This window comes from Marmota flaviventris, chromosome 2 (genome assembly GCF_047511675.1).
Source record: "Marmota flaviventris isolate mMarFla1 chromosome 2, mMarFla1.hap1, whole genome shotgun sequence".
In the NCBI taxonomy this organism is placed as follows: Eukaryota; Metazoa; Chordata; class Mammalia; order Rodentia; family Sciuridae; genus Marmota; species Marmota flaviventris.
The window spans coordinates 150194394-150212262 of NC_092499.1; the positions used below are offsets into that span (position 1 = coordinate 150194394).

The window sequence follows — 17869 nt, forward strand, 5'->3', positions numbered from 1 at the left end:
CTCACATGGGACCTGGGGCAAGTCCTTAGGTTTGGTGGTGCGTTTCCAAAATGGCAAAATGAAAAGTTGGATGTGGCTCGCTCTCCCTGGCAGTTATGAGCAACATACAGGACAAAAGCTTCAACTCTGAAAACAATTAGCTGCAAAGATCGAATTTGCTTTTTATTTTAATCATTTTTAAATTTAAATCATTTTAATCGAGGTAAAATTTATGCATTTTAAAAATCAAAATAATTTCACCCCAGGTGCTGGACTGGATGGTGGTATGCGCCTGCAAAGGTAAGAGGCCCAGCAGGCACCAGGACTCCAAAGCTCAGCGCACGCAGAAAGGGCCTCACACTTCTCTTTCTCCTTCTTTGCTTGGTTTGTGATGCCCCAAGGCCGCTGGGAAATTCCGGGCCAGCCGGGCCCAGAGTGGACACCCGCGTCCTGGCTCTGGAGGGCTGGAGTGCAGCAGGCATCTGTCTTGCCAGCGCTGGCCTGGCAGCTGGACCCAAAGCGTAGGCTCCTAGGCAGCGACGCTGGGGGTGCCCCGCCAGACGCCCATTCTCTCCGGCGCTACCAGAACCCACAGCTACCGACCTCCGCTGCGCGCGGGCCAAAGTTGGGAAAGTGCGGATCAGCAGGGGGCAGGGGGCGCGGCAGGTGCAAACCCGCCCGGCTGCGGGGAGACAGCTGAGAGCTGCTGCGGTCCCTGCACCCAGCTCCCTGCCCCGGCTCGGTGTCCCACCTCTGGGACTTCCGGAGCCCCGCGGCGCTTGGCAAAGCTTGTCCAAGGGCAACAACCCGGCGAGAGCGCGAGGCGCAGCCGCCCGGGCGGTCCGCACGCGGGCCGCGGAGCCGACACCGGGCCGGGCGGGGGATGGCCGGGCTCCCTCCCGGGCGGCGGGCGGGGTGGGGTGAGGCGGGCCGGCCCCCTCCCCTCCCTTCCGCACGCCCGCCCGCCCGCCCTCCGGTCCTACGGTCCTGCAGCCAATTAGACGGCCCCCTCGGGCGGGAGGCGTGGGGCGCTCCATAAAGCAGCGCGGAGCTGTCACCCCACGAGCAGGCTGCGCACCGCCCCAGCTGAGCCGGCACGCCGCAGACTCAGGCGCCTCGGGCCGCCGAGCGCGGAAGAGCCATGGCCACCACCAACGGGGCCTTGGAGAACGGGCAGCTGGACAGAAAGCCGCCTGCCCTGCCGCGCCCCATCCACAACTTGGAGGTCAAGTTCACCAAGGTGAGGTGGAGGCCTCCCACCCGACGGCTGTCTGACTCCTGGCTGAGCTGGGCCGGGGGCGCGGGGCGAGGAGTCAGCAGGCGGGAGGTTCTCTGGACTCTTCCTAGACCCAAGCTTCTTTGCCTGGGCCAGCGCCTCCCGAAACCGCACCCTTCAGGGGGCATCCCGGGTGGAAACCCGCGCCCCAGGCAGGCTCGAAGGCGGTGGGGCTCGGGGCTCGGGGCTCTAAGCCTCAAAGCAGGGTGAGAAGACAGTGCAGGGTTGTAACCCAGGGCAGTCCCGACGTGCCCTTGAAGGGCCCTCTTTGAAAGCGAGTGGAGGTGAGCCCTGAGGTGACTCGCAGCACTGTAGTTTCTTTGCAAACCCTGAGGATGGCTTCCTGGGTTGAAAGAGTTGGGTTTTGGGAGGGTCTGAGGTGCCTGGGAATTCCCAGGAGTCTGAGAGGAAGGACCACATGGGAAGCCTAAACTGGGCAGCAGGACCTCAGAAGCAATGAGGGACGCAATGCCACCTTCTATGCTTAGCTGTATCCCGCGTACCAGCGGAACTTGGGAAAGAAAAAAGGAGTTCACTGATGAAACTGTCCTGGTATTTACAGACCAAGAACATGTTCCCCAGAGTTCCAGATCTGAGTCTGGGGATGCTGTGTGTGGCAAGGTCGAAGCTCCCAGGCTCTGTCACAACCCTGCGGTGCTGGGCTCTCTGCTTCTTTATGCTGTTTCCTAGGATCTGGAACTCTGGCAAAGCAGTGAGATCACCTGCCTGGGGCAGAGGAACATGGCGATGCTGGGAGCAGGGGCCAAGGAGAACTAGGGAGCAGCAGACAGGAGCCTGTCTTGAGAGAGGACACCCCCAGGGCTGTCTGGGATTCTTCCCTCTGCTCTGACTGGGAGGGGGCGCTTCAGGGACTCAGGCCCAAGGCACCTATGGCTTTACTTCTCCCAATTTTGTCTCCTCTTGTCCGGAGTTACCAATTCCAGCTAACACAATGCTTAGAAAATTCCCTCATCGATTTTACTTTCAAAAGTAGCAATTATCTCTCTCAAATAATTTTAATCAAGCAAAGAAAGTGGCAGGCCATTATGTGTGGCCTTCAGGTTTTCGTCTCTTGGCACTTAATTCCCAAAGTGGGCTGTGTAGACATTTAAATTACTTGACATTTAGATTGACTGTTTTCAGACGGCTCTGTAATCTACAGCAAAGACTGAAAATTGTTTTTAATGTAGTTTCCTTAATAGTATCAGCCTCGAAGGGAAAATTCCAACCCAAATTCTGGGAACGGTTAGAATAGTGCCTTCATTTTTTCAGACCCTAACTCTGCGGTGTTTGGCTGCTGTCATTTTTGGGTGGTGGCGTTTTGCTTTTTAAAGAGTTTTGTAAAACTATAGAAACAGAAAGTGAAGGTATGACTGTCCTTTAGCTTTGTACCTTATTAGTCTTGTCCGAGTAATCTAGCCACACATGAAAAGTTTCCCCTTTTCTCTGTGATTCCTTAGGACCATTTCGGTGTGTAAATGCAGCCCTTTTGGAGGAGGAATTTAGGAGTTTCACAGAGCAATGAGTGACTGTTGTCCTAGAAGGTGTCCCCTTTGCCCATTAAAAAGAAGATGTATGATTTACCATGTACTAAGGAAAGGTAGTGAGATGAAGGAATTGAGCTGGGAGTCTTAGAGGGCTTCAACTGCCTGACGCCATGTGTACCTTTCACACTCATGGGGGACAATGTTGCTGTCTGCTCTGTCCCTGCCACTAGCTTAATTTTTTCTGCTCTTGTCCATAGAGGCTTCTCCTTAGCAGCCTGAGTGGCTGTGGGTGACACTCCTTCCTTGGTCAGGAAGACTCGGGCTGAGAGGCAGTGGGGCTGCCTGCCCAGGGAATAAGTAGAGAGGAGGAGGAAGAGAGGCTGAAGTCCAGCATGGAGGCCCAGGGCAAGCAGTTGGCTGGGTGGAACATGTGAGCCAGCAATGGTCTGCTATTTTTCAAAACTGGTGCATCTCGGTCTTGGAGGATCAGTTTGAGCCCTGGCCTTGATGGTGTGATTTCCAAGGTGAACCAGCTTCCAGAAGGAGGTCTTTGTCAAAGCCTTTCACTTGTTCCCAGATTTTAACATTGAGAGTAGGGTCATGCAATGTGATTTTCGTGAGGGGAAGGTAAGGTCCCTCTAGAGAGCCCCACAGACCTCAGAGGATACCAGCCCCTTTCATTTTACAGGACTCTTGCTTTATAAACTTTCCTCCAACATCAGAGATTCTCTTTTAAAGTTTTGTGCTTCGTTCAAATGCCAGTTTATATTATCTCTTTTATGGAAAATAAAATTCCCCCAAATCTCCTGAAAAACATATTCTTTTTGAGCTTATCTGAGTGTCCTGACACCCAGTGGAAATTACTGAAAATGATGCCAGTAGGATTCACTTGTGTGACCACCATCTCAACCTCTGTTCAGGACACCTTCCAGCTTTGTGCTGATCCTTCCGTAAAATGTGAATTCTGTCTACAATTCAACGTTGCTTAATTTTATACCCGATAAAGTTTGTTTCACACCAGTTCACAAGTCAAGAAAAACAATCCCCTTCCAGACCCTTTATCCTGATTTGGGGTTCAAAACAATACGGCCAGCGTTGTCAGTAGACTACGTTCCTTATTTGCGTTTTTGTTATGTTTTAGTGGAGAGAAAAACCAACAGTAGAAACCACTTACAAGATTGCTTCGTAGGGTAGGATAAAGAAAATAACTTTGCTAAATTAAAAACATTGTGATGAGGAGATATGGTTAGAGTCAAGCGGTTTGAATTTTTTTTTAATTGTCAGTTAGCAAAGACTATGGATCAATGTCACAAGCAACCAAGTTAAAAAAAATTTTTTTTTTTTTTTTTTGGAGGCGCATGCTTGGAGATGAGGTATAGCAGACATCCGATCGTTGCAATCTGTTTCCATCCCCCCTATTTATATTCTTTCTTGCCACCTTCTCACTTTCCCTCCCCCTTGGAATTGATACCAGGAAGGCCTAGAATCAGCAATTTTCGCTGACCGTCTCTATTATCTAACCCACGAAATTTCATCTTGCTATAAATGGGCCTCTCTTCCCGGCCACACTTTCCTCCCCACTCTAACCTAACTCCTCTTCTCCGCTTATTAATTTCTCACTGTTACCGACTGATTACTTGCTGCATGGCAAAAGTGGACTCTTGGATTTGGTTTCAGCTGGAAGAATGAACCTGTAATTGAAGCCTGGCCTTTTCCTCACATGCTTCCCTGGGGGCCCGGCCTCACAGGGAAGGCGCTGAGCTTCTAGAAGTCGAATGGGCGAGTTCCTCTGGAACCAGATGCTCTCAGCTCTGGACTCCAAAAGAGAGGGCAGGTGGTCTCTGCCCACCTGCCAGGCAGAGCCTCTCTTCTGTGCATGGTCCTCACCAGAGGCAGCCTGGGTTCCCTTCCCGATGAGCTGCGGAGTTGATACAACAGGGCCTACTCCAGAGAAGTAACCAAGCCGCACACTGGAGGAGATGGCTCCCTTCTCTCGTCTGTCGTCATTGGAGAGTCAAGTGTTCCCAATGAATCAAATTCACAGTCATTGAAATCGGCCCCATAGTGATACAACTCTTCTTTTAAACAACTCAAAGAGAAGCAGAATACAAATATATGTGTATGATATCATCTAGATACAAGAATGAAATCCCAATGCGCTAGTTCTGTCCTTAGGAATGATGGAAGGCATTGTGTGTGATTTCTGCGACTGGGGTCTTTCCCTGTGACAGACTGTGCTGACAAGGCCCTCCCAGAGATGCAGCAGGACCTTATCTGTCCTCTCTCAGGGCAGCCAGGACCTCAGTGCTGTCAGAAGGTGCTTAGTACATTATCCATCATCTCTGTTCCTAATTCTTTCCCAAAAGCCCTTTCTTTTAATGTGGTTAAAACTTAGAGGAAACTAAGAGTAAATAGTACATACATCTCAGTGCGTGTATAGGCTTTGCAAATTCTTTTTAGTTTGCTCATGATGTCGGTTTTTTTTTTTTTTTTTTTTTGCATTCTTATTTTTTAGCTGTAATTTTGGATAATCGAGGCTTCCAGTGAAGTGATTTTTGTGCATTATTTCTTGAGTTTTGGATATCAACAGTGTTTTGCTACATGACTTAATATAACCTGAAAATTTTCTATCCCAGATTTTTAACTTTGTATTCCAACACTGGTTTTTACCAAGCCGAACAGGAAAATAGATCTTTAAAAGGGTATGCAAGGGAAGGATGTGCTGATGTGCGTTTATGAAGACTAGAGGATTATGGCACAATCCTCCTATAAGTCAAGGTTCTGTCAGTCCTGCTGGGGTTGCAGAAGGAAGAAGGACAGGGACACTCACTGCTTATACACTCTTTGGGGGCAGGCAGATTGCTCACCACTTTCTATACCCAAACCTGCTTCATCTTCCCCCAAAGTCTATGAGGGTATAGGATTCAATCTACACCCTCTATTTAACAATTTAACCCAGCTTTTTCCTTTGTGAATCCAGGTTATTGTTAAAAAAAAATAATTGAGAAAAACTCCAATCAATTTTAGTTCTACTTTGACAACTTGGGTTCTAATTCTGAGTTTGCTCCAAGTTGGTGACTTGGTCATGTGACAGGATGTTCTGTCTTCTCCAGGTCTCATCTGTAACACATCCAGGGGGAGGTGGGAGAGAGGGTGGATAAGACGTTACCTAAGGTCCTTAGCATGTTGAAATTATATGATTTTGATTTAAACCTAATTCGTTACACTTCCTTTCCTGGTTAGATATTTATCAACAATGACTGGCACGAATCCAAGAGTGGAAAAAAATTTGCCACATATAACCCTTCAACTCTAGAGAAAATATGTGAAGTAGAAGAAGGAGATAAGGTAGGTCCCCCCCACCCCCAATCCCCAGTAATTCAATTATAGATAAATGAAGGATAAGGAAGCAGTGTGGTTTAGCTGTAAGACAGATTGGGCCCACCCTGGGGATAGGGCCTGGGTAATCGCACTGGCCCGTTGGTATGTGCAACTCAGACACATGTTCTTGAATGGGATCAATTACAGACGGTCTTTGCAAAGAGTCACTCTCCTTTGATAGATGTTTCCCCATCTATGAGGATGACCTCAGCTATCCTCATCACGTGGCTAAAGGAAAGGTTTTTATCAATTATTTGAACCTGGAGTCATTAAAGACTCTTTCCAGAAAGCATTTCCGGCTGGGGTGTTTCACCAAACGCAGCATTCTGGCAGGAGACACTTAAAAAAAAAAATACACTTGCAGGAAAAAAGAGTTACAATCCAAGTTATGTGGAGGTAGTAATAATATCATGTAACCATCAGATTTCTTTTGTACTAGAAACTTCCATGATTGTGTAAAGCTGAAGTCTATGTAACCCTGTTGGCTAGACAGGGTCTATTTTATCCTATAGAAGCTAACGAATATTTCAAGGCCATAAAGTGTATTTTGACCTGAAAGATTAAAGGTCTTGTACAGAAAAAAGGGAAACATGACCCCCTCTTCAACCACTAGAATACTGAACAGACACTCTTTTTTTTTTTTTGAGATGGGGGTCTCACTATATCAACCAGGCTGATCCTGAATTCCTGGGTTCAACCAATCCTTTTGCCTATATTCTTCTTCTTCTTCTTCTCCCCCCACCCTTGGGTATTGAACCCAAGGCCATGTATCACTGAGCTATATCCCCATCCCTTTTTTGTTTTTTATTGTGAGACACAGCGTTGCTAAATTACTAAGGCTAGCCTGGAACTTATGATCCTCCTGACCTAGCCTCTGGAGTAGCTGGCACTGGCATTAGAGGTAGGCACCATCATGCCCAGCTTAGATACATTTTTTTTGGTACTAGGGATTGAACCAATGGGTACTTAACCACTGAGCCACATTCCCAGCCCTATATTTTATTTTATTTAGAGGCAGGGTCTCACTAAGTTGCTAAACTGAGGGTGGCTTTGAACTCAAGAACCTCCTGCCTCAGCCTCCTAAACCACTACACCTGGCTGAATAGATATTCTTAATGAGTGTATTAGTGATGTTGAAATGGTCAGGTAATGGTTGTGTAGGTGAGGTAGGCTTGGATTTTCTCCCACCAGGGAAAGTCTTGTGATACACATGCAATGCACAGTGGTTCACCCACATGGACACCCCTCCATGTGACTTCTTATCCTAAGCTCTGTTTTCTAAGAAAGTAGCACAGGAGCCCTGGAAGGGAGGGCATGATATTAAATGGGATTCCCACTTGATGATTCCCAAGTGTCCCACATGGGCATCAGGGAAGAAACTGAGACTCTTGCCCCCACCCATTCCCTGCAGATGGAGAGGTCCTGGCCTCCACCCCAGAGCCCAAAACAAGGAATCCAGTGACCCAGTATCTCCCATGCCAAAGCTTTTGCTCACCCCCATGCAAACTTTGGAGACAGTCCCAATCCTTGGTGCAGTCCCCTCCTGACTAATGTCCTGAGTTCACTGCGTGATGCACCTCCCCAGGGGTAGGGACTCAGAGCGACCTTCAGGGTGGATCATTAGCCATCAGCAAACAGAACCTTGAGGCCCATTTTCCTGAAAATGAGGCTAGGTGATGCTCTTCTAGATAACTCTGGCTTTTTTTCGTTTTAAGGCGATTCAGGGCTGGAGGTGTGGCTCCATGGCAGAGCCCTTGCCTAGTGCTCAAAAGACTCCAGGTTCAATCCCCAGCCCCTCCCACCACCACCACCGCAACAAAAAATAGTTCCTTTGTAATTATTCTCAGTGTACAAAAGAGAGCTCCTTGTCCATAAAATGATGCAACAATTCTGTACCCATGGGGTACAATGAGGCTGAAATCAGAAGAAGGCCTTCATGGCTGTCACAGCCGCTGCCTGACTTCAGATGACTGCGGACTCTTGAAATGTGATCAGCTCTTCAATCTACAGAAGCATAAATCCACCCCCCACCATCAGCCCTCTTGGGCCACAGTGGAAAATCTTTTCATAGTTGAGTCACCAAGAAAAAGAGTCAAGGTTGGTGACTTTATTAAAATGCTCTTTGAATCAGAAAGGAGGTTAATACTTGGCCGTGGTAGAAATTTTGTAAAAGACTTAAGATACAAAGGAAAAAGAGAAGAGCACCCCCCCACTCCCTCACATCCATGCAAACTTTGGAGACAGATCCTTGGTGCAGTCCCACCCCCACTCCTACATTTGGGTGACTTAAGTTTAGCTTCTGTGCTGGACCCTCCTCGGTGCTACAGTGGCTCCACGCTGCTGTTCTCTGTCACTGACAGCAGAGTGGTCCCAAACTGTAGATGCATCAAAAATGACACTCTGTCATTTTGGCCACTCAGCCTGATGTGGACAAGGCCGTGGAGGCCGCACAAGCCGCCTTCCAGAGGGGCTCCCCGTGGCGCCGCCTGGATGCCCTGAGTCGTGGCCGGCTGCTGCACCAGCTGGCTGACCTGATGGAGAGGGACCGCGCCATCCTAGCCGTGAGTAGACTTGGGGAATTTCACGTAGGGACCGTGACTGGGTGGTATCCTGGTCCCACCTACATGTTTATGTACTCAATATTTTTTCTTTTTCACATTGACTTCCTTTAAACTTCAATCTAACCTCATCCTGAATACAGTAGTCCCCCCTTCTCTAAGGTTTCCCTTTACATGACTTCACTCACCCAGGGTCAATCCTGGCTCAAAAATATTAAGTGGAAAATTCCAGAAAAAGAAGCAATTTATAAGATTTAAATAACTACTATAGTGTATTGTTATAATTGTTCTATTTTACTTTTAGTTATTATTGTTAATCTCTCATTGTGTCTGACTTATAAACTACATCTGAATCATAGGCATGTGTGTGTATATGAAAAACATAGTATTATGGGGTTATTACTCTCTGCAGTTTCAGGTATCGAAGGGACTTAAAATATGTCCTCCATGGATATGGGAGGTGGTTGCTGTAATAATATGCATGAAACTACAGATTTAATGTGCTGGTTGTGGGGCAGGGCTCTTATACTTATTAAATCACTTATAGAAAAAATAAACTAAAATCATTTCTGTATTACTCCTGAATTGAGCAGGGGTGAGCCTGTGTGGAGTGGTGGTCAAGGCAGGATAGCCTGGTTATAGGAAACCTCAGAGAATGAAAGATCTGGGCTTAAATCTTAGCGCTGCCACTTAGTAGCTATGTGACCTTGGACAAGTTTCTTAACATCTCTGAGATTTATTTCTTCATGTGAAATTTCACTAATAATGATTTCTAAGCATTGTAAGAATGTTCCCATTTAAAATCCTTAACAGAGTTCATGGCATTTAGCAAGCACTAACTACATGATAGTTCTGTGGTTATAACAGTTATAATATTAGTGGTTGTAATATTGCTATGTGAAGACCCAGGTACATGCCCACTGGCCACTAATTTTTAGATACCTTAGTTCCTCGGCTGTAAAATGGGGACATCTGCTGCCCAGCCCATGAGGTTGGAATGCCCCATGAGACGGGGCTGGGAAGGCCTTCATATGTTGTAAATGTGTTCTTTAACAGGATCCTCAGAACTTTGTTTGTGTTGAGGTGGGTGATAAGAGGACACTTCAGGGCCACCGGCTTGCAACCTACACATCCATCCTTTGTATGCTCAGACTCCTGTTTTTAAAACTTGTTCTAAACCTTGAGGCTCAGTTTGTAGGAGAGGAATTTTCTTTGGGGCCTTTGATTTGGGAAAAAAAAAACAAAACAGCTTTTCTGATGTTGAGAACAAGAAGCACCTGTTTAAGTGCTGGTGTCAGCCAGGACATAGAGTTGCTTTTGTCCCTGAGTATGTTTGTTGGAGGCAGAGGAACTCTTGGGTGCATTTCCCTGAGGGCACCTCTGCGGAGAAACCAGAGCCCCTTTCCTTCCCCCTTCCTTCCTTCCTTCCCTCCCTCCCTCCCTCCCTCCCTCCCTCCTTTCCTCCCAGTGGCCAGTGGTTTGTTGGCTGAATCTGAATCCGGGTGAGGATAGCTTCCTCCCCAGCAATCGAGCGAGCTCTTCTCTCCACAGAGCCTCTGGTTTCTTCCTGCTCCGAAAGCCAGCCTCGACTCTCAAGCTGCCAAACTGGCTTTTTCAAAAACATTTCTGTTTTCACCCTGCATGAGCTCATCGGTCTGCAATGTCGTGTGGACTCAGAGCAGGCTGGAGAGGATGTGCCCTGGGCACCCCTCCCCACCCTGTCCTCAGTGTCAGCATCATCCTGGGAGCAGCAGCGCTGCAAGGCCACCTTCCTCTTCATCCGCCCCATTGTCCCAGCGTGGCTGTGTTTTGATAGCAGCTGAGGAGCGTTGGAGGAACTCCGGGCGCCGCCCAGCAAATCTCCCCTGCCATCAGAACCTCGCTGTCCACAAGAAATAAGATCCAGCTCTTTGCCACGACATGAAAGGGACAAGGGAATTACAGGCAAATATGGTTTTTGAAACTCCAGCCACATCACAGGCGGGCTCCTCACTCTCCACCTTGATATGGTTTCCTGCGTTCCCAAGTAGAAAGTGCTTCGCTCCTTCTTATTCTCTTGCAGGCTTAGTGGTTTGACAGAGCTGGGTGTTTATTGTGGTCAATGTTTGGAAACAGATGTGGGGGAATCCAGTGGCCCCTGACTTTTTCTCCCTTGCAGAAGCACCCCAGGCACAGGCTCTGGCTCTTTGGGTGCCCCTTTTGGCAGCATCCAAACAGGGGCTCTCTTGCAGCTTCTCCCTGTCGACCTGTGTGCCATTTCTGGGTTCTGTTGCTTAAAAGCCTGGATATGCAGGCTATGCAGGGCAGTTCCCACCTGCCACACGTTCCTGTCCTTCTTCAGTATCTCATGGTTGCTATGTCTTAATTATTCAGAAGGCACTTTTCTTTTTCCAAAAATGTGAATAAACTTAGGAGTAGCCGTGGTTTCCTTTGGTTGAGCCACCACCATAAAGAAGCATAGCCTCCTTGTACTGGTGGTGCAGCCTTCTGGGCTCAGATGCTGTTTCCAGGGCCACACTGGCCAGCCCTGCTGAGAGGGAGGAACGGATGCCTTCCCCTTCTCTTTTGTTAAGTAGCTTAAGAGGCAACTGTTCCATTCAGTAGCTAGCACTTGGTTTCTCAGGTTCCTGTCCACTCCTTCACCTGGGAATTTTTTTTTGTTTTTTAAGAATTTTCTGTCTGAACCTATTGTGACCTGAAATTTTCTTGGACAGATTCCATAAAACTAACCTGGAAAATTCATATTATCACTCCAGAAAGTTCATGATGAGGCTAATGATAAAAAAAAAACACCCAATACTTACTGAATGCTCTCCATGTAGCTGGCTTGTAAGTCCTTGACCTCAGTATTTATTATCCCATTTAAGAGATGAGAAAACTGAGGACCAAAGAGAGTAACTTGTCCAAGGTCACCCAGCAAAAGGTGGAAAGCCAGGATCAGAGGCAGTTAACAGTTACGCTGCAAATTTACCCACAAAGTTAAAGTCTTCTCCCTTGTCTTATTCCAGAAAAGAGTCAAGAATAAACTCCTGGTTCCATCAACAGGCAGATTCTGTCTGGAGTAGCTGTGTCCTAGAGACCTTTTTGGTATTATTTTCAATTGCTAAGTTTTTCCTGGGAAATTAAAAGTTCCACCTTGGAATGTGAATCAATAGGAGCCAAAGGAAGAGTTTACTGGATGTCACACTGGCCTGAGTGGCGCCTGCTAGGGATGGGACACACACCCTGGACCCTCACAGCCCTGTCTTCTCCAGCCCCCAGGCAAGAGTCACCAAGCACCTGCATAGTACCTAAAGGGAAAATCATAGTCATGGGTCTCCTTTGGACTACTTGCAAGGCACACACAGTAGTCTAGGTACCTGTCTCCTCACTCTCACCAACCTAGAAAGGAGACACTGTTGTTATTCTTAATTTACAGGTGAGGAAACGGAGGCAGGGAGAGATTCAGGTCTTACTCAAGGCCTCTCAGCTAGCATTAATCAGGGTAACCCCCAATTTAGAGGGGAGTTGGCTCATCCCTGAAGCAAAGGTATTATAGAGGAGACCCAAGCTTCTCAAGTCTTCCAAGATCAAATGTCCCCCGGGCAGCCACCCAAATGGTAGTCATTGTGCTGGTGGACACCCCAAGTTCAGTGCTGGTTGTGTGGGTGCCCATGGTTGAGTCATTGGTCTCTGTCAGCTTCACCATCCGCACCTTTAAGTGGGAATGGAGATGCCGCACTTGGGATGGGACCCATGCCCGTGCATTAGGGTCAAAGCCCTGCATAGGAGCAGAGGCCTTCCTTCCTGCCTGCCTGCCTTCCTTTTTACATCATCATCTCACTCCATTGATGCTTCCGCAGGAATCCAGCCCTGGGCTATGTGTCAGGGTGGCCACTTCCTGCAGAGACAGATGACTGGCAGTTTCAGTGCTGGACTCCACTGGGGTTGCTTGTCTAAGAAACAAAGGGGTTCTCTTTACCCCAGGCTGGAAATAGAAAAGAATCCCTGCATTGAGCTGCTGCACGCTCGCTCGCCCTGCGTAACCACCTCCCTCCGCAGTCCACGAGCTGCTCCCTCCCGGCTCTGCTTCCGGCTGCACCAGTGAAGTTAGGACGCATAGCATCTTTGTACTGGTGGTGCAGCCTTCTGGGCCTCATCACCCTTTCCAGAGCCATACTGGCCAGCCCTGCTGAGAGGGGGAAAACTCATGCCTTCCCCTTCTCTTTTGTTAGAGGAAGCCACTTTCTCACTACCAAATGTCCCAGAGCTTCCTTGGAAAGCACGTGTCGTGTCCAAGCTCACGTGTCCAGATCAGAGGGCTGAGGTCCCTGTGGTCTAGATGAAGACCAAATGGCATGGAGGACCTTTAATGAGGCTTCTGGTGAACCTTCAAGGGCAGCATGTGCCCAAGGCCCTAGCTGAGCCCCCAGCCTTAGGCATTTGGCAATAAAAGCAGCCCCGGCTGGTCTTAGGTCAATTTCGATTTATTGTCATGCTTTCTGAAGTGACACGGGGGACTGAGGTCCATAGATCGATGTCCTGGAACTGTGTCTTCTCCTCCATCTTTACCAACCTGACAGATAAAAGAAAGCTGCCTCTACAATGGATGTCATCTTGTTATTGCAGACCCTGGAGACGATGGACACAGGGAAGCCATTCCTTCACGCCTTTTTCATTGACCTGGAGGGCTGTATTAAGACCTTCAGATATTTTGCAGGGTGGGCAGACAAAATCCAGGGCAGGACCATCCCCACAGGTGAGTCAAGCAGGACAGACTCTGGCCTCATGGGGGAGTCTCTTTGGGGCTCTGTCTTTTCCTTCCCCCAGGTGGCCCTTTCAGAGCCCCTCCAAGTCATTTTCTCATCCACCCCTCACCCCTGCAAAATGGTGCTGTGCTGATTCCTCTCATAAGGAACATACTTCATTTTTGAAGTTAAGTTCCAATCACTCCTTGTATAACAGACAAGGCTTGGAGCTGGCACCCTCGTGGGCTTCCGGGTTTCCTTCCTGTCTTACTGCTTGAAATGCTTAACCTTGATGAAGTGAGAGTACTCTTGCCCACTGGGTCACCTTTCTTCCAGATGACAATGTTGTGTGCTTCACCAGGCATGAGCCCATCGGTGTGTGTGGGGCCATCACGCCAGTAAGTCTGACAGCTTTTCTTGATAGACCCTTATATAGACCCCACCCAGCTTCTCTGTGTCCTTTGGAGCCAACTTCTGGTGTGTGTTTTGTGCGTTGTGCCAGTACTGATTGTGCCTGTGTTTGGTGGCCTGGTACTCCAAGGCAAGGGCTCTTGAGATAGGTTAGACCCCATTTCTCTCTCAAGAGGCCAGCTTTAGGTGTTGGCAGAAGGCATGGTAGATTCCAGCCAGTGGTTAGGAATGACCAGTATCCCTAGGAGGTGGTTTTTAGCTGGGCCTTAAAAAAGACAAGTTCAACAGGAAAAAGGGGTTCCAAACAGGATTGGCCTGGACAAAGTGGGGCTGCTTGGAAAAAAAGAGCAGGTGGGAACCAGAGGTCAAGTGGAGATGAGTACCTGTGTCAGGTGGCAGAGGCCTGCTCTAGCAGCCTTGGCTGCTGAGGGGCTGGGGCTTCCATTGGGCTGTGCCAATGCTGGTAGGTGCCCCCAAGCATGCAATGATGCTGCCCATCTGTTTGGGAAGCCCAGGTGCCCAATGTGGCAATCGGGCTGGGGGATAGGGAGGCAGTCAGCAGAGTGAATTGAGGATTGAAAAAGTGCTCAGGAGGCAGGGAGGATGTCGCCCCCGCAGCAAACATTTTGGAGGGGAATGTCAAATAGATCCAGCTGAATTCACTCCTCCTGGGCTACCTAGCCATCGGGACCTCACAGGTACAGTTTAGGAAGCACTGGGTAACCATGTAGCTCTGACCATGGCATCTCCTGTGTCACCCATCAACCCAAAACCTAAATGGTGAAAAGCAAGTGGTGTCCTCCCCAGAGGCATCGTTGGGCACCTGGGTGGGGGCGGGATGGACCTGGGCCCCCAAGGCCTTCCCTGTGCTCTGTCCCAGTGGAACTTCCCTCTGCTGATGCTGGTGTGGAAACTGGCGCCCGCTCTCTGCTGTGGGAACACTGTGGTCCTGAAGCCGGCCGAGCAGACCCCCCTCACCGCCCTCTATCTCGGCTCTCTAATCAAAGAGGTAAGACATCCAAAAAGAAAATAGTATGTGTTCTTGATCGCATTCCCACTCCTAGGAACCGCTCCCTGTCACAGGACGTGACAGTGGCAGCCAGCTCAAGATGGAGTGGGAAACGAGCAGTTCCCTGTGTTTGGCTTGGCAGCTGCGCTTTCTTTCTCCTGCTTGTGGTCACTGAGCTGGAAGAAATGCCATCCCTCCCAGTGGTCCCAGTGAGAGCATGCCACTTTTATTGCGGGCTCAAACCTATGGTTTAAAACTCAATGTTTTTGTCTAGAGGATTTGCAGGAAGGTCACCCGAGAGGGAGCCAAATATCCAGGGGGTTCTTTGGGCTGTGGAGTTGTGGGGTGTAAAATGGTCCTCTTCTCTCTTGGAGGAATGACCCTATCCATGCTAGCTGAAGTAGCACAGCCAATCCAGTCTGCTCCAGGGGCCTCCCCATCAGTGCCCTCTTCTCTGCCGGTAACCATCTTCCCCACAGGGACACTGTCTCCCAGACCCATCTGGCAACCTATTTTATTCATTCCATCATCAACTTGTATATATAGCAAAGACTTAGAAAAAGAAACAGGAAGAAAAGAGGGGTGGGAGAAGAGGTCCTTTCCTTTCACTTTTCTGCTGGATCCATGGGACTGGGATGCATGTCCTGTATTCCTGTGATCAAGGTTGGATCAATGGATAATAAATCCCTCTTTCCCTTTCTTTTGGCCAGTGATGTAGGTCCTGAGCATGACATTGACCGCACTTATGGATTCTAAAATAACGACTGAAAAAATGGGAAAGTAGAGATTTGAGCACTGTGTCCCAAACTTTTCACTTTTTAAAATCATATGTTTTCAGTAAGGCATGGGACAAGTCGGGAGTAGCATCCTCTATCTTGTTCAGTATAGAGTGTTCTTGGTTATGAGGAGCCCTTGAATGTGCAAAAACAGGGCGTGAGTGTGAAAGCAGTGGCAGCCCCTGCCAGCTCCTGTGTGAGCCAGGCTGAATAAGCAAAGGACATGGAGGGAGTGATCTCTTGTTCTATTTGCAACATTAATTTAAATGTGAACAGCGTTGCTTGGGAAGGATGTTTTGCATCCTTCTGTTTTTGTATGTTTTTCAGGTGCCTCTGAGCCTGGGAGTTTGTGACAAAGTGCCTCTCGTCCCCTCAATGCACGTGCACACACATATACACATGTTCACACTCCTACACACTGACATACACATGCACATGTGTACTCACACATGCCACACACACACACACACACACACTATTGCATGCACACATACACACTGAATGGTACTTTTCTACAAGGGGGCCAGTGCCACCTTGTGGCATCATTGTGCATTTATTTGCTCATGAGCCCTCCCTCTTGGAGGAGCCCTGCCTGCTCCCTGGGCTGGCAGCAGGGGTTGAGAAATCCAGGTCAGCTCCCAGGAGCTGACCTTGTCCAGGTCCTGGTGTGTGTGTGACCCGGACCCAGGCTTGCTATGGGGATGCTGCTCTGCGTGGGAACATCACACGGTCACAGCTTTCCCCACCCATGCATCATCTGTGACTGACACTGGTCTGCTCTCTTCCTCTGATGCCATCTCGCTTTCTTCCCAGGTTGGGTTCCCTCCAGGTGTGGTGAACATCGTGCCAGGATTTGGGCCCACAGTGGGAGCAGCAATTTCTTCTCACCCTCAGATCAACAAGATAGCCTTCACTGGCTCCACAGAGGTACCCCTCCTCACTGCTGGCACAAGTGGCAGCAGCTATATTACTTGAGACCTGCAATTATTTCCTTTAAGAATTCAAATATAATATTTTTTGCTTCTAAATTTGATAATGTTTTAGTTCATAACAATCAGTTAAAAAAGTCACTAGTCTAGTTTCCAATCTGAATAAATATTTAATAGAACTCAGAAGCCTTAGAATAAAAGATTGAAAGAGAAGATGAATTAAAAATGTAAGACATCCATGTCACACACAATAACATAATGAAGGGATAACTAACAAACTGGGAGAAAGCCCATTGTAAAGTATGCAGATCCCCAAGGGTTTGTATCCTTCATATGTGAAGTATTCCTATAAATCAATGAAAAGGAAAAAAAAGAATGATGGGAAAATGGGCAACACAGAGAAATACTGAGTGCCTAATAATTTAACCTAGTTAATTGGTGATCAGAGAAATGCATGTTCAAATGAAATTCACACTCTTCTTTTGTCTGTCCATTTGGTAAAAACTGAAGTGGTGTTGTTGAGAATATAGGAAAACAGACACTAATCAATACTGTCCCTAAAGTGGAAGGTAAGATTTAGCAGTATTGATTAAAAAATTTCAAAGTGAAAACTTTTGATTCAGAGACTCCACGTTAAGGAAATCACTGTGCTTTGGAGAGATGTGCTCATAACCTTCAAGGACATATTTCACAAATACATCTGCTCTTAAAATGTCATACGGTCATTATAACAAGAGCAACTGTCCATGACCTATTAGGAGATACGAAAAACTGAACTGTAGGAAATTAACTACAACATGATCCCATTAGTAAACCTATGTGTGTATGGAAATGGAAACCATCTGGGAGGATTCCCAAGAAATGACAATGGCCATCTCTGGGGCAGATCCTGGAATGTGAAATGAGAAAAGACACAGATGTCCCCTTTAATTTATATGCATCTGTATTTGGAATTTTTTTAATGAGAATAATCTTCTGTACTTAAAAAAGAAATGAATAAGTGCTTCCCATGTCACAAACACTCCTACCTCCATTCTAATTTAATCCAATAAGGAACCTGCCCCCTCTTCTAGAACCCTAAAGGAGGGTGCTGGTGTCCTCTGCTTTGACAGCCACGGTGGGCATCATGTAAGAGTGTAGTCAGAATTAAATTGGGCTCTAACCTACAGCCACGACGGGCAGTGGGTGCTCAGGACACTGAACTGAATAGCTGGTCCAATCATCAGGACAGAGCCGTGGCTCCTGCCCTCCAGGGGCTCCCCTGCCTTCTCACCCAGCAGCAAAGTTGTCCCCGCCCCTCCCACGCCTCTATGCAGACGTCCTGTGCCTTCTCTGG

The 17869-nt window shown here is 48.0% G+C and overlaps 1 protein-coding gene across 1 annotated transcript in view; it reads left to right on the top strand.

The window, feature by feature from the left end:
• The first annotated feature begins 1059 nt into the window (after positions 1 to 1059).
• Positions 1060 to 17869, top strand: part of Aldh1a3 (aldehyde dehydrogenase 1 family member A3) — a 36015-nt gene continuing 19205 nt past the window's right edge. The window contains exons 1-7 of the mRNA XM_027920659.2: positions 1060 to 1219; positions 5986 to 6090; positions 8544 to 8684; positions 13290 to 13419; positions 13745 to 13806; positions 14700 to 14828; positions 16418 to 16531. Coding sequence (XP_027776460.1) covers positions 1121 to 1219; positions 5986 to 6090; positions 8544 to 8684; positions 13290 to 13419; positions 13745 to 13806; positions 14700 to 14828; positions 16418 to 16531 — 780 coding nt within the window. The 5' untranslated portion in view covers positions 1060 to 1120. The remainder of the gene's footprint in view (positions 1220 to 5985; positions 6091 to 8543; positions 8685 to 13289; positions 13420 to 13744; positions 13807 to 14699; positions 14829 to 16417; positions 16532 to 17869) is intronic.